Source organism: Parus major, chromosome 18 (assembly GCF_001522545.3).
Source record: "Parus major isolate Abel chromosome 18, Parus_major1.1, whole genome shotgun sequence".
NCBI lineage: Eukaryota > Metazoa > Chordata > Aves > Passeriformes > Paridae > Parus > Parus major.
Window position 1 is genome coordinate 8,703,328 of NC_031786.1, and position 17,341 is coordinate 8,720,668.

Consider the following 17,341-nt stretch of genomic DNA (forward strand, 5'->3'; position numbering starts at 1 on the left):
CAAAAATGTGTCTTTCACACAATCAAAAGCTGATTTCTGGATGTGCATTCACTTCATCATTTGAAGAGTCTCCCTGTAAAACTTGCCCTGTGACAATATCACAGGATCAGGGCTCAGTTTCTCCAATCTCCTTAAAACTTGGACAAGAAGTTTCTCTTGCAGTGGAGAAACCATTTGTTCCTTCAGATCACTTGACTGACCTACTGTAACAATCATGCAAGAGGTCACATCATCTTGTGCTTAACTTAGTGTGCCTTTACACCCTAACTGGGATTATTTAACAAACATCCCACAGCCAAATGGACACATTTCAGAAATGTCAGGCTGGCCATGAGACATCTTGTGTTTCTGGACAGGAAAACACCTCCAGCAACAAGACCCACCTGATGAAGTTCTGTTCCAAGCTGACACCGTAAGACTTTGGATCTAAAGATCCAGTGGCCATGAGTGTTTTCACTTACAAGCAATATTACTACCAAACCAGGTGCTTTTGGTTTTTTTAAATCATAATAAATGCTTCAGGAATATGCTGATGACAGAAAAAGTCAACAATAAAAGTGCACACCTCATGTTCTAAAATCCCATTTTTTGTTTGCACTGTTTGCATTGATCATGTATTTCCCAACCTATGACAAAAGTTTGTGATACAAGAAGAGGACTCAAAAAGAGAATACTTTATAGAGTATCATTTCAAGAGATGAGGTAAGTATTTTATTTCTTTAAGGAACCCCTGCCACAAGTGCTTCCAGTGCAATTCCAGCAGGTCAGAAGTCTGTCTGCTCTCAGTAATCAATACAGAGTTCTCCCTGTGGGCTTTGGCAGCTTCCCCGTGTCCCACAGGGGCAAGCATGATCTGAAAACTCTGAACATAATTCAGTATTGAGACAGGAAAAGAGATTAGAAATGAAAATCTTGTTCAAAGTTGATGCTTATGCCAGACCCACCAAGTTGCTTAGAGAAAGCTTTATATAGAGGGTTAAAGCTGCTTTGTTAGGCAGCTTTAGAAATATTTTGAGCTGTGGGAATTTCTCCCCAGTTTGCCCTTCTTCCCTCCCTTTTTAAAGTAAGAACTTGTATGAACCAGTATTCAAGGCCAAGCTTCAGAAATCATACAGGGCCACTGGGTCATCTGCATTACAATGCCTGATTCAGCATGTATTTATATCATAAATTATGTTTCATTATAAGAAAATGATTTCCTGTCAAAATGGAAGTGCTCGATTTTGACAGTAAATTTATATGCCTGACCAAAAAACAGACCCCAGTAAAAAACTAATTAACTTAATTTTATCTAATGCATACCCATGTGGAGGCAGAGAGTACAATTAGAGATCCATAATTTTATTATCGGGATCAGAAGATTATTTTTGAATAGACAAAGAATGGTCCTACACAGCTATACACATATAAATGGTAAAGATCCTGGACTAGTAACCATATCTGTATTGATTATATTTGTAGTTTAGTAATAGTTTATTTTTTTCTTATGAAATCTACAATATTTACTTTAATAGTTAAAAGCTAAAAATTATCACAATTTCTCTCTTAGAAAACTTTTGCTTGGAAAAGAAATATTATATATTCCAAGTTTTATTTTGCATTGTTCCATTCCAAAGTAATAGATGATTTCTAGGACTTTGCACTGCTCTTGCCAAAGCAATGAAATGCAATGTGTGAATAAAACAAGTTACATTGGTAACATATCTGTGACTATAAATACACCAGTGCCATCCAGTTTCATTTATGAAAATAACTATAATAGTTCATAATGATGGAACTTAAAAAATCCCAATTATTTCTCAAAAGAACTTCTGTAATTCTAGAGTCTAATCATACTACAAAGTATCTAAATTTGAGATATTAAAATTAAATTTTTGGGGTTTTTTTAAGGAATATTTCCTGATTTCTACAAGTCTTAACTTTGGTCTTAGATGCAAACAAAAATGCTTCAGAATACCAGCACTTACAAATAGCTTGAAAATATAAGCAACACTGATAGATTTCATTCAATGAAAATGACATTAACTGTCAACAAACCAAGTACTATGAATGAATTAGAATTCCTCTTCTTTATTAAACCTTCCTAATCACACAATTACTGCTTGTTAGGACAAGTTCCCTATACAGTCCTTCTGTCAACAACAAATAATCAGCTTCACCCACCTGAAAATTCAGCTAAACTATTAGAGCTAATAATGGGAAACCTGCATTAAGTCCACTCTTTGTCTCCATTCAAAGCATTTTCAAGCAGATGAAAAGCCCCAAGTGGACTTGACAAGACTGAACAGTGCTCTCATCTGCTCACTTACCTCTGTAAGACACACACTTTTTGGGTAGGCAGCCACACAAACAATTCCCAGCTGCAAACATGATCCATTTTCATCTGACAACCTTTAAAACTTGTCACAGGAACATCAGTGTTCTTACATCCACTTAATGAGTGGGCAGTCATGAGCATGTACCAGTCCTGGAGACACAGAAATCTCCAGCACAAACAGCACATCAGAGCCTGAGCAGCTGTGGCTGCCCCATCCCTGGATGTGTCCAAGGCCAGGCTGGAAGGGGCTCTGAGCAATCTGGTTTAGTGGAAGGTGTCCATGCCCATGGCAGGGGGTGGAACTGGATGAGCTTTAAGGCCCCCTACATCCAAAACCATCCCAGGATTCAATTCTATGGGAGTTGCTCTCTACCCTTGACCACTGTCCTGCTTTAGGACACCCATGGCAGTGTCCCACATTTTTTCACAGGTGATTGACCTGGGATTCACATACAGTGAATCTTCCAAGTTCCTCACCTGGAGCTATGTGTCTTGCCTTAATCCACCCTTAATTTCTGCTGCAATTGTGAACCCTGCAAACAGAGGCGTTACGCTCATCAATCTCCCTGCCACAGTTTAGTGATGGAAATCAGATCAGACTTCATCATCTTCCCCAACACAAAACTGAAGAAGTCAGCTCAAATTAAAAATGTCATGCACAGAAATGCATTTCCAAGAGCCTAGCAGTGCTTTTTATAGAGGATTATGGAACAAGGCACCGCAAGCTGTGATGATATTAAAATAACCGCGCACATCTGTAGGAGAAGAGCTTTGCTGAAAATCTAACATAAGGGCAAATTCCCAAGATTAAAGGATTTAAACAATGAGCTGCCAAACAAGGCTTCTAAGGGTATTTACAAGATGAATTACTATTTTAAAATCCATACAGAACTTTCCTGTGCTGCCCAATGGAAGCCAATATAGCCATTTGTCCCATCACTCACTCTAACAGCCCAGTCAACTACAATATTTAACAGACCACAAATGCAGAGGTGTCTCCTTCCTGTGGGAATGAGACATAAGAAGGATGTTAGAATGTACAACTGCAAGATCTTCAAGGCCTGGCTTTGCATTCTACATAGCTACAATCACAGAAACGACAGTTGGAATATGTAAAACTGAGGAGAAAATAAATTTACTGGAACTCCCCAAAGTTTCTGTAGCAGAATAAACATATCCAGTAATTCTGGTGTTCTTCTGCCTGCACAACATAATCAGAAGAATTTAACTAGAGAGCTGTTAGAAAGAAAGTAAATAAAACCCACATATCCACATAAGTGTTCTTGTCTTCTGTTCTAAACACACAGCATTTAAGAGGAAAAGGCATTATTTTGCATATTGCCAAAAGTATGACAAGAGCTGTTACCAGTAATCAGTGAGGTGGCACACACAGTGTCAATATCTAAAGTTTCTATAATTGTAGTTCCTAACTGAAATTATTCTCTCCTGTCAGATTTAATACCTCCAAATCATCACCTACTTTGCAAAACTTCCTGCTATTTCTTTTCTAACTTACATGTTATTCTATCTGAATGAGAACATTGTAAATGCTTATTTCCTCAGTATTTACTGGGAAGTTTTCCTAATTTCTCAGGAAATATATTCCATAGCTGTGCTGTGTACCTGAAATGACACATATATATGTGTATATATGTACACACAAACATCTGAAAAACACCCAGTGATTGCAGGTGCAGAATTGCATCTGCTACAACCACTTGTTTGGATTTTTTATCTTGACACTGGGCTCAGTACTACCCTGGATACAAGCAGAAATACAATTTGCTTTTGATTTTTGAAGAGCTCTAAGTCAGAAAAGCGCTAACAACCTCAGTGTGCACCTCCAACTTTTGTTAGAGCCTTTGAAGCTCTCAGCAATGTTTAATTGACTGATACATTTCCATCCAGTTCAGTAATTCAGAGGTTAAAGAAGAGAGAGCAGAGGGAGGAGAGAGACTTGAGCAACTTCTTGTCAGTATTGAATCGTAAATAAAGGTTTAAGCCACTCAAAATTCTATCTTTTGTGCAGATTTCATAAAGTCTTCACAGATATCAATTAGTATTATTCAAGGACTACAGGTGTCTCAAATTCCTTAGATGCCCTGGTGATTTTAAAGTGCTTTTAAATGCATGTTTCTATAACCACTGTTATGCTTTCTAAACAAGCAAATTAAAATTCCATAGATTAGGAAGGCAGGGATTGGTTCACTCCATTAGAGTTTGATCCCTTCCATTTTCTGAAAATCCATTTTGTTAGGTAAGACTAAGCTTCTATTGCATGAAATACTTCACTTCTTTTTCCCCCCCAAATACTTATTTCAAATTAGCTCTACAATTTCCCCAAGAAGCTTCTCAAGAGTGTGTACTTTTGATTTAATCCAGTGGTATTGGCCTAACAGAGGGCACACTGAGCACAAACATCTTCTACACCCCCTAACAAAACTAAAGCCAAATTACAATTTCTTTTCTAAAGGGAAAAATCACAGTAATCACTCAAATTTCCAGATGTAGCTACTGATTTCCTAACAAGGAGCAGTTAAAATCTCCTATGTCAAATAAGCATGAAGTAGGGATTGGTAGGAAATACAACAGAATAGATTAAAGCTAATGTTAACAGAATGTATTTGGATTATGTGTGAATAAATCAATTAAATGCCTAGAGGTATTTAATTAACATGGAAGTGATCAGTTTATTTGCAAGATAAACTGACAGTGTGTATTTTATTCCTATGCATCAGCAGCAATCCTTGTTAATAACAAAGTAATTATTAGGAGTTAATAGAGATACCTGACCTTTTAGAGGTGTTTTCTTCACGCTAGTTTGCTCAAGAACAGAACCAGAACCAAAACTCATTGGAAAAATGCCAGAGTTACAGCTAAGATCAAGCTAGGATCAGCTCAAAGTGAAGGAGGAAAAGAAAAGGAAAAACACTTGTGTGGGTGCTGCCTTTGAAGTTTTTCAATAGACAAATGCCATGTAGGTTTCACTCACAGTGCAGGAATACTGTAAATTCAGACACACCGGAGTGCCAGCTCAAAGTGTCCCACACATCAGAGCAAAAGGGCTGAAAATGCTCTGTTAAATCACTGCCTACCTCATCTCACTTGTGACAAAGCCCTACATTCTCCTGTGGCTAAAAGTCAAGGTAGACATTTGCCCCCAGCTCTGGATTCCGCCTTGTGCTCTTTCTCTTTCCCTGTGAAAGGGATGCTTGTGTCTTGCTGGAAGCCTTTAGAGAAATGGGGCTGTGAAAGTGAAGTCAGACAAACAGTTGGCATTGCAGAGAAATCTGTCCCCTAAGCAGAGGCCCAGCAAAGAAGCACAACATTCTCTGTTCACCTATAAAGTATCTATAATACTTATAAAAGACATCAAAAACCATTATCAGTTACTATGAAAGACTGGCTATACAGGAACTACTCCCCTATGTTCTCCTGAATATATACACAATTCCCAGTCATTTTTTGTCTGGTACTTTACTGTATAAACAGCCTGTTAGAAAAGTCACCATCACCAGCAATCCTCCCCCCAAATCACTTTACTGGCTTTGCCAGACTGGCCTTTTAAACAGGAAGTTGAAACACATAGGTTATCTTCTTTTTCTTTTTAAATATGGATACTAGCTTGGTTTAAACTTTTTTTTTTTTTTAAATTTGACTTCTAAGTCATATCTAAACATACTACAAACATCAAGATTACCCTTCACCTAACTGCTCCACCTCACATCATTAATACAATACTAAAACAAAAGCAGAACTTTATAAACATGCATTTCTGAATCAAGATTTAATTTTCTTCATTTTGCTTTAAAATAATGTGCATAGAGAATACACCAGATAAGTTTCAATGGTCAAGTGTAATTTTAAGAACAAACCTGCTTTATTCTGATTCTTGATGTATGTAAGAACTGAAAACCACTGTGTTAGAGGGTGAGAGTGACAGCACCTGGTGACATTAGACAGGGAGACAACATACTGAGGCCAGAAAAAGGTGCTGATCACTTTGACTATTCACCAAGCAAAAGCAGAGTGAAATTTGGATAAATAACTTCTGTCAGGCTGACTTGACTGCAAGTGCTGCATCCTGAGCTGGACAGCACTGACCCACAGAGAAAAGGGGAAGAGGTAGCTCCATGTTCCCCATACCCACCACCCCTTTCTGGCCTCAAATGTCCAGCCCCTCCCTGGCACTGGCTTTGGGCCTCCTTCAGCTCCAAGATGGACTGACTCAGCTTGCTAAGCTGGCAAAAAAGGAGAGAGAAGAAAGGAACTGAGAGGAAGAGATAGGGAGGATCATGGATGGATCATTTGGTGGCTGCAGGCCATGAGATCAGCTCTGCTGTGTCTGTGGCTGCTCCACAACGTGAAGCTCTGCAAGGCAGCCTCAGCTGGTGGAACTGCACCTGTGGCTCTAAAAAGGATTTGCTGCTCTTTCCTTCCTGGCCACACATTCCCCTCAACTTCCCTTCTTACAGCCCTGCTGTCTGAATCCTCAGCAGTTCAGTTCAGTTCAGCTTGCTAGCCAAGCAAAAAAATAATATTTCGTTTTGTTTCTATCTCTTACCAGCCCAGGAAGATCAACCAGCTCCATCAGGAGCAGACAAGCAAGAGAAACAGCTCAAGGGAGGGTGCTGGGCTCCTGCTGGAAGTCAAGTTTTTGGATGAGAGTGAGTTCTTAGACAAGCTCAGCAGCTCTTCAGGAACCTTTGGCTGCAATCCTACAACAATCTGATTAACACCTGCCTGGTTTCTGCCTCCTCCCACCTCTGTGCACAGGTGCTCCTCCACACCTTGCCATTAAACAAGCAGGAAAACCTTTTTCTCTTTTCTTTCTGAAGAGATGAACTGGCTCATCAAGAAGTCAGCTAAACCCTTGCACCAGCAAGGAAATGGGTGGGATCATAAAGAAAGGAGAGGGGAGGGTAGAACCTTTGTAAACTAAAATATCAAAAGAATCACAGATTAAAAATGCAGTTGAGTGCATTTAAATACAGGAGCAAAGACCTTACAAAATTCAATCTGAAATAGATATTTAAGACAAAGTTTATGATGAATGATGCTTCATCACAAAATAAAAACATCACTTCTGCCTTGTTTTGACCAACTAAGAGCAGAAATGAACACAAACAAGTTGCAATTGTATGAAAATAAAAGTTTCCAGTGTTTTCTGTCTACTACTTCCAGAATCACTATTAACTAGAAATCTTCTATGCATTTAACTCTCTTATTTTCACAGTTTTTCTAGGTAATGCAACATGTATTTTGTAGGTAATGCAAAGTATCTGCAACACAGCCTTAAAGGTTGCAATGAAAAACAACCTGTGGCCATGGTGTGCCCTTTTCTCTGCAGCACACACAGAGGTAACAGCTCCTGAATTTTCTGGTAACATTTGATATCACCTGCTGTCAGCCATGAGTCCTGAGAAGGTGACTTCCACAGCAAGGACAGCTCTCAGTAGTTCTCTACAAACATAATTCTATATAATAACATGAAAAAATACTGGATAGCAAAGCTGCACTTGGTTCATCTGTAAACAGCAAATGACTTACTGATCACATGGTTTTTACTGCACATTTCCAAGTACAGCTGGATACTGGTGCTCTAAATAAAGTCAGGCTAATCAGGCTACATATTACCTCAGCCTACATCAGACTGATCACAGTTTACTTTTAATTCCACATATAAAAAATAGCAAGTGAGTAAAGTGGAGGTTATCATACTAATCCCAATTTTGCTTTTGCTGCAGATCTCATCATAGTCTTCATTTCCCCTGAAATCAAGGAGACAGGACTACTCTGCTTTGTGAGAACCAGAAATTTGGAAATGCTGCAATCCTAAATCCTGGTTGGATGCCAGAAACAAATCCTTCATCTGTTTCACAATTATTATTATGGCCAAAAGGTGGCCAACAGTTACCACCTTCATATCTTGGGGTTTATTGTCTTTTTTTGGGAAGCAGAACAATAAGGCTGACCACTTTCTTTACCAGAGAAAGAAACTCTAAAAACACCCCACTTCCTTCTGGTGTTCAAATTCACCACATCTATAGATTTGTTTTAAGTTTATACAGCTGACCAAATTCAGGACAAGCATTACACAAAAAATGCTGACACATGGACTAAACTGTAAAGCAGCTGATCTTATGTGAATAATAATGAACTCCCTGATGGAGTTTTCAACTTGGAAGACCTGATGTGTCTTCTATTTTAGATTCCTTTCAACAACTAAGGACCTCATTCATGAGGTAAATTTATCTTGGGAAATGCCCTGGAAGCACAGACTGTACTTTTCTTATGTACAGTGGCTTACTATTTTCTGAAGATTTATCACATACATTTCTCAGGAAGAGATTACATTTCATTATTTACAAAACTGGTTGTACTATACATATAATGAAGGACCTTTACTAAAAAATAGAGAATTTTTTTCACAATCTTTCTCTTCTGAATAGCCTTACCTATTTATATAAGCCTTGTAATTAAGGGATTTAGGCTCCATCATTTTATCCTTGTTTTTTATTGTCCTGTGTTTATTTATTGTTACAGCAGCAGCTGAGGGAAACACTTGGAAAGATCTCACAAGGAAAAGTTTTTTTGGCTTTTCACACTGTAAGTGTCCAGCCAGCTCCTGTAAAATCACACAATAGTGAGTGAATTAGGAGTGTGGGTTTTAATTTATTGCAAGATTTCTTTTTGAGTTGGTTTGTTGGGGTAGATTTTTTTTTACAATGCAGATCTACAATCCAAAAACCACAGCCAAAGTGTAGATGGCACTGGATTCTGGTTTCAGTTCATTCTTTACTTTGGCCATGATGTGAAACATAAATCAACCCCTCAGTGGAATGTAACTGAGGTTTGCTAACACTTCTGTGACACTGCCATGCAGGGATCTGCATGAGAAAGCAAAAGAACAGGGATAGAGAGACACAGGGTGAATATTTATATAACTATTAAACCTGTTGACAAATTGACCACAGGTTACTCCCTTCTCTTTATGCCATATACAAGAATTAAAGAAAAATAAAATCAAAAGCTAAGAACAGAGGAAAGAATTTGTAGAGCATTGCAGGGGGAAAGAACAGAGGGGGATCACTACAGACTTCTCAGGATACTGAGACAACTGCTCTCACCAAAATATCTCCTTCAATAAAATACCTAGAAATGGCACATTTTAACCCAATCTTCAAAGAGCAGACAACACACAGAGAACAAGCTAGAATTTATCCATAATTCCCCACCATGAATACAGAGAAATACAAAAATCTCATCTCATTTTGCTACTACTGCTCAAAGATACCAGACATGACAGAAATGACAAAAAGAGAAGCCCATCTGCCTGTGGTTACCTCATCTTCTTGCACTCTGCCTCTCACTCAGTTCTTCTGGAAATACACATTGTGGGGTTCTATAAACATCATTTTCACTTCCTTTTCAGGGAGTTTTCCATCCTCTGTCCTTATTAGTGTGCCTAACTATGTCAACTCCACAGAAAAGTTCCAGCCTTCTCTCCAAACATCCCTCAGCTTCTTTCTCAAAGGTCTATGAGGAAACAGAAGCAAACACAATGTAAAAGCAGTGGAGCATATGTCTATACACTTTCCACCATCAAAATAGAAAAATCACTGACCCAGAAATACCCTGAACTGTGTAAGGTTCTCTAAAGACCCCAAACAATCAGCAGAATGTATCTTGGCTCTATACAAATTAGAATAATATTTTTCTTTATCTTTTTTTATTCCTTAGACAAGTGCAATGGTAACCTCTCACGGCATGGGATGAGGTCTGTGGTGACAAGGCTGGAAGGAAGATCAGAGTGCCCAGAGACTGTGAAAGAACAGACACTGTCTTATGTGAAACTAGGACTCTAAGCTGTAAGCAAAAAGGATTGGCTTTTCTATGTGCCTTGATGAAAAACCTTCTAAAACCTCTGTCAAGTGTGGTATCCAAGCGAGCAAAGTGGAACAGGATTTTTTCTCCAAGGCCCAGGCTGGTGTGTTCTCATTGCAGGTGGAAAGGAACAACAGAGGGGCATTCTGCCACAGCAGTAGGTGATGGGGCTACTTTGCTTTTCTAGTAAGAAAAAGTAATTTATAATGTTTCCTCTTCTATGCTGAATTTGTTGGACTCCTACTTATGAAGCACACAGCTCTTTGCAGCACAACCTAAAGGACCCTGTTTTTCTCCATCTACTTCCACCACACTGATGGCTTTTTTGTAGGGTTGTAATACTTCATCTCATTAAATAACTCAAAAAATGATGCTTTGATTATTTCATAATGCAACTGCTGTATTGTAATGACTACCTTAAAGCATGGCTTCTCTAGAATTCTCTCAAACAATCTTTACAATCTGAGAATTTTATGCATTTCCTTTGATTCTGAGGTAAAAAAGAACTGCTTGAGACCCAATCCTGCAGTGGATCAAGGAAATGCAAACAAAGCAAGTCCATCTCTCTTCAGATGAATCAGAGAATGTCCTGAGTTGGAAGAGATACATGAGGATCATCGAGTCCAAATCTGTTCAAATTAAGAATAAATCAGCATCCAGTAAGACAGCACTTCCTAAAATCTCTAGCATACAAAATACTTCTTAATGTTGCTACAACTGTCTTGCCAGCAAAAAAAAAAAAAAGTCAAATAAACTCTGAATCTACTGGCTTCTAGTAATAATCTTATGTGTCCTGTGTAAATATACTAGCTACTAAAATGAATGCCTTAAAATACAAAAAACTCCAGTCCTTCCATGACTTCAGTCAGACTGATTCTGCAATAAGGAGAGAGACAAGATTAATTTGGACCTTAAGAGAAGCTGAAAAAGTAGGCAAAGCACCAAATAATCTTATTTTGATACATTTGCATTCATGAAAAATACCACTGAAACTCAGAAGACTTTGATTCATATTTCTTAAAGAATTGAGAAAAATATTTCTTTGTTTAGTGTCAGTAATAATTTCATAACAACGTTGCATTCACAGAATTCCAAGCTGCCTTTGGAGCCAAAGTGCCCCAGTGCCAATAAGTCAGTGAGGCTTTCAGAGCCAGTGCCTTTGATCCACACATGTGAGGAGCTCCTGCCCAAACACACTCATTGAGTTTTCATGCCTCAGCTCCCAAGGGACACAAGAGCAGTTTGAGTGTCACACTTGTTAAACAAGAGCAGCAGAATAATCCAGGAACAGTTACACAGTTTGTTCCAACCTTAACCTGCATTTTTCATCAATGGTGTTTCAGCATCACAACCAATGTCTGAGTGCTAATATTGCTCTTTTAATGGCTCATGAAGTTCATGAACAATCCACAAAAAGCAAACTCTCACAAGAGACTGGAAAAGATTTGGCAGTTTCCATTTCCAAGGTAGACAAACCAGTATTGTTAATTTTGCCTTCTCCCCTCAGCCTCAGGCATATCAATCACCTTTCTTGAACTCCTCGTGTTTCAGACTCTTCCCTCCCATATCTCTCAGGTTGACTTTCATAATTCCAGTTAGCTTCCCAATCCTTTTCTTTCTATGGATTCTCTGAAAACAACCCACATGCACCACATTTCTTATCCCATTCCTGGCCTCTGGCAGCCTCACTCTCTGTTGGACAGAGCAAACCATTCCATTAAATCAGGATATGCTCCAAGGGTTCACAGCAAGCACCCAGGAATGCTCTGTGTGTGTGTGGAGAGCACTTGTGCATCAGGGCTCAGAAATTACATGCTGAGTTCACCAAAAAGACTGCTGGACCTTGCAACAACATAAAGAAGCTGTCAGGAAGAGAGAGGGGAAGCCATTCACGCTCGGTGAAGTATTTAGGTTTAAAACTATTCATTTCTGATGGAAAACAATCAAAGGCCAAGGAAAAAGAGGCATTCTGTTGTATAACTAAAGGCATATTCCAAAATATGCCTTTATTGATGGAACAGAGAATTCTGGCAGGGAGTGTGGCTGATGGAGAAAAGTGGATGAACGCAGGGGATACAAAAAAATCACCTGCCAAAGGAGGAAAAAACATGGACCAAATGGATTGGGAATGGTAAAGGGGCAGCAGGAGAGGCCAGCAAAACACAAAAATTACAGGAATGAAGAGCAGCAGGACTCCTCTGGGTGCCAAAGGACCAAAAGCCCCATGGCACTGGATAGGCACAAGCAGATATTCCTGGAGCTGTTTATGGTGCTGGGTGTGAAGGTCAGTTACTTATCAACACTTAATGTCAAAGGACATTAACAAGGACAAAACAGGATCTGACTTCTAAACTGACACTTTGTTTTTACTGACTTTTAATGAGATGTATTTTGAAGGGCTTTAAAAGAGACAGCCAGCCAGAAGAATTCTTTATTAATCTAAGGGTAAGTAGATAACTACAATTATCAGTGGAGAAGAAGAGTTAAACCAGTCATTTTTGTGCTAAGACAAACAAACAAACAAACAAATCTTTCTTCAATTCAAGCTTAAAGGTTCTCATTTCTTCCCTAACAGAGCACAGATGATTCACAGCTGTTTGGCATCTGCTGCACTTCTACCTAGAGAATGTGTTCTTTTTGTCATTAGATATCTCCCAACACATGGATGGGAGGACTCTCATCCCCTCCTCTGGAGCCTGAATGTTATTAAATGTTCCTTACACATTTCTGATGGTGGGAATCAAGAACTAGACACCTACAGGCACAGAAATATGAAAGGAGGATCTGCTTATCCACACCAAAAAAATGTCACTTTCACTTAGAACAGGTATTTGTGAAAGAGTCTAAAAGCATCATCCTTCAATTTAAAGCAAGATTTTTATTATGGTCACTGTTGGTAAAAAAAATTTAAAACTCCAACCTGGCAGTTAGAAAAGGCAAAGTGTGTCTGTTTCTCCTCCTTATGATCAGGAAAGTCTCAGGTTTACTGCATGATTCAGAAAACACCATTCTTCCTGAGCTGCAGCATTTTACAAGTGCAAGATGAGCTAAGCTTTTGGTTATTTTGCTCCAAAATGCAGAAGTTTTTGACCACATGAAACTAATTTTATATATGCCACTGATTCAAAACAAATTTAAAACAATTTATGTGTTACTTTTGGCATCAAATTATTCTATAGAATCACATGGATGAAATAACTCTGTTAAAACAGCTGTGCAAGGAACTCAAATTGGCCTGCTTGCTTCCTTTCCAATAAACCTCTAGCCTGCTTGGAAAGTCCTATTTTTTCCAGACTTCAGTTTGGGAGGCTTATTTGGTAATCAGTCATTTTTCACAGGCACATGCTCTCTTATTTTCTAGCAGCTGTGTACATACAAATTTCCATAAAAACCTTAAATATATCCACTTAAAATATCAAATTCTCCTCTAAAGGAGGCTTGAAACCTGGTAAAGGAGGAAAGAATAACAGCAGAGCACAAGCAGTGGTTGTCAAGATAAATTACAGATAGAAGATATGAAAGCAACATTTACCTATTTTCTCTTCAAAAACAAAAAAAAATGCATTAAATTTTCATGATAATACAAGCACATCTACCAGGAGTGTATTTGAAATGAAGCTCTGCCATCCCTGTAACATTGCCCAAAAACATTAAGAAGAAGCACTTTTCCTAAATGCAGTATTTAAAAATTCATTAACAACAACAAATATAAAGTTGTGGTCAAAAGATGCCCAAAGTTAAACCAGCTGGTGTGTAAACCACTATAAATGGCACAAGATTTGCATACACAGCCTATATGGGGACACATATAAAATCCACAGTCCTCATTATTACTAAATTGCTGCCAATGAGAAGCCCTGAAATAGCAGCAAATATTTAACAGCACTTAATGCCAATACAAACACACATCTGCCCTACAGGGCATGGTAAGACAATTCCTTGGCAAAGCATCTCAAATTCAGACAGGCAGAATTAAAACACATTTTAGAAGGCAATGGTGAAAACTGAGTGAGGTTCTGGATTTTGTAAAAGGTAGAAAAGTTACTTCTCTTTGCCATTTGGTCACATATGACTATGGATAGTTACAGATATTGAGTCCAAATAACATATTTTTGCTTTAAAAAAAGGTTTGACAGAAGTTAAAAAAGCCAAAACTTGTTATTTATATTATCATTAAAAACAGACAGTAATTTTTTTGGTTTGCTGACAGTGGTGACATTTCTACATTCTACAATCACCAAAGTTATTAACCAAATATATCCAATTCCAACTGTAAATTCAAACGACTTTCAGAATATGTGAAGCAGTAGCTTCACAGCTTGGTTTTAGAAAGATTTTTTTTTCCTTGTAAATTTTATTAGTTGTCTTTATGGAGCTCTCTGGTAAGAGGTCAGAACTGAGAAAAGATTCCACTTCAGGCTATTAATCTGAACTTCTACAGACAGCAACAATAAGTCCAGTGTCACAGGAGGGGGAACATCAGGCTGCCTTCCTGCAAAACAACTCTTCAGTATGGAATTCCACTTGTAATTTTGGAAAGATTCTGACTTGGACAGCAAATATTTGGCTATTGACAGATGATCAGAATGAAACAATGGACAGTTTTCAGGTAATTTGCATGTGGCCCTACCGGGGTCTGACACAGGTAGCTTTATGTTTTTACAGCAACTGTTAATTAGCAATCCTTAATTGTCCTGCCTTTAGAGGGCTCAGGGTGTCAGTGCCCTGGCTGTGGCTGCTCCAAGAGTTCTCCTTCACCAGGACTTCCAGTCCTGGATGCATTGGCATCTTTCAAACTGAAGATTTATATCTATGAGCATTGATTGTGTATTACTCCTACCAAATTAGCACAGGCCCTGCCACAGCAGTGGCAGTTTGCCATCCAGGCTGAAGCTCTGCTATAATTTTCACTGAAGAGAAAGTTGAATTGAGTTCTATGTCTCGTTGCTTGCACCTGGTATCCTGCTATAAAAGGGTGATTTTTGGACTTCACCTCTCCTCAATACAGAACTTGAAACTAAAGTATCAGAGAACACATGCTTGCTACTGAGGCATGTAATTTCTTCCTTCCTCTTTATTCTAAAATTATTCACGTTACCTACTTGATGAAAAAAAAAAAAAAAAAAAGCCAAGCAACCCAAGCTTTGAGTCACAGATTCTTATCACAGGGACCCAGTTCCCAGGCAGCAGTGAAATGCATGCTATCCTGTCAGACAGAAAATAATTTCTTGTTCCTGAATAACAAAACATGTATTTACTACAGATACTGTTTCAGCCATTTAAGAAATATTTTTATGCTTTGCTTTTGTCATTTTATCAATGCTCTATTTGTGTTCAATAGCATCCTCCATTGTACAGAGCAGCAGGATGACAGACCCAATCACTGGAACTTGACATTAACGTGCTCACATTCCATGGCTACAGCTTGGTTATAAAAGCCATGAAAGACTGAATTTAATATATGGCAGAACACCAGAGTGTTTTTGTTGTTGTTGTTTGTTTCAAATTCTACAAACCATCTCTCTGATCCTGAATAGCAACCAGGTCCACAAAGTTTCCTCTCCTTTCACTAAGCTGGTTTTGTTCATTCTCCTCTGACCACGGCCTCCCGAAGGACCAGAGATGATTTCTCATCACTGCCTGCACCTGCTAAACTTGAAGATCAGAAGTACTTTACAGACAAAAATATTTCTAAGTTTCCATCATCAATATATGATTATTTATACAGCTCTACCAGCAAAGAGGAAAACAGGAATTCATTGAATATGGAATCAACACCATCAGCATTTCAACAAGCCCATTCATTTAAGTGACAAAATGAGCTACAGTAAAACTTCTTTAACTACTGGGAAATTCCTATTTACACGAGTATGCCAAGCAGTGCTGTCAATAGCAGAGGTGCCCCAGGTCACCTGCAACCATCAGAATTTTACAGAAAATGGCTCTGAAGGCAAAAGGATAACACTTCATCATTCCTAATTTGCAGGAAATTGCTCCCATTTAAGTTACTGTGTAAAAATACATTCTCATTTGGGAGGGATTGTGCTTTAAATATGGTTCAAGCTAAAAGAATTAAAATGTGACATGACACAGTGGCAATTACTGCACTAAATGAAAGGGTCAGCTGTTCTGTGCTTTCTAAAAGGAGGAGGCAAACATCTAAAGAAACACAAAATCCATAAAAAGTTTTCAACTCGTAATTTTGTATCAATGGACACAGATCTCTCAGACCAGAACACTGAGCCTTCCAGCACCATTATTCTTTGAGCCCAGGGACAGAACTGAGGCCACACAAAAGTGACTTTGTACACTTTGACTGGGCTGCAGCCCCCAGGACCTGCTCTGGTGCTGACAGGAAACAGCCGCTGCCTCGAGCCTTCATCTACCCACGTGAAACAGAGACCACAGACCAGCCTCTGTTCTCTCCTAATTGTCAACATCTGCTCTGCACAGCTATGAATAATTTTATGACACACAAAAAAAATCTCTCCTACTGACTCCAAAGGCTGCTGGGTTTGTAGTTTTCTTTTTGAACGCGAAATCTGACGCTGAAGTTCGGCTGCTAGGTTAAGACTTGCATTCTTCTGACAGATACCACTACAACAGAGTTCAGGGTAGGTAGGAAAAGCTGATAGTGCTGGTTATTCCTTTCAAAAGGCAGCTGGCCAAATAAATGCTGGCAGAGATAATACAGAATTTTCAAATATTGGAGAGAAATGGAGCAACAGCCCACTGGTAGAGGAAGCAATCTCCATGAGAGGTAGCTGTGATCCCTCTGACTGCTTGATTCATGCCAAGTACAACAAACCTCAACTCAAACATCTCAGCCCAAAAAAAGTGAGAATGCAGATGTACCAATGGACACATTCAGCATGACCTGAGTTCCAGTTCAGAGAAGAAACTCATTTGAGGACAGCTTAGCAGCATTGCCACTTGAAACCTCGGTTTTCCTGCTCTTTCAAGTGAGCCATCAGGGGTTCTAATACTGTCATTTGAATGTAGTTTTTAATTTATTTTCATTTCACAATCACAGGTTGATTGATTTATTTATAGTAGAAGAGTGCCAATATGAAAGGTATGGCTAAAACTCTGAGGACATGGCTACAATTTTAGATGGTCACTATGCCTGGCTCAAAA

At 38.7% G+C, this 17,341-nt stretch overlaps 1 protein-coding gene across 5 annotated transcripts in view; it reads right to left on the minus strand.

Annotated features, from left to right (window-relative positions):
* The window catches only part of B3GNTL1 (UDP-GlcNAc:betaGal beta-1,3-N-acetylglucosaminyltransferase like 1), a 104,512-nt gene that overhangs the window by 49,635 nt on the left and 37,536 nt on the right, over positions 1-17,341 (minus strand). Inside the window, exon 1 of one of the 5 annotated variants that reach the window (XM_033518807.1) lies at positions 6,882-6,927. The exons of the other annotated variants lie outside the window; for them this stretch is intronic. Within the exon in view, the coding sequence (XP_033374698.1) occupies positions 6,882-6,908 (27 nt within the window). The 5' untranslated portion in view covers positions 6,909-6,927. Of the gene's footprint in view, positions 1-6,881; positions 6,928-17,341 lie in introns of those variants that run through there. 5 annotated transcript variants of the gene reach the window in all.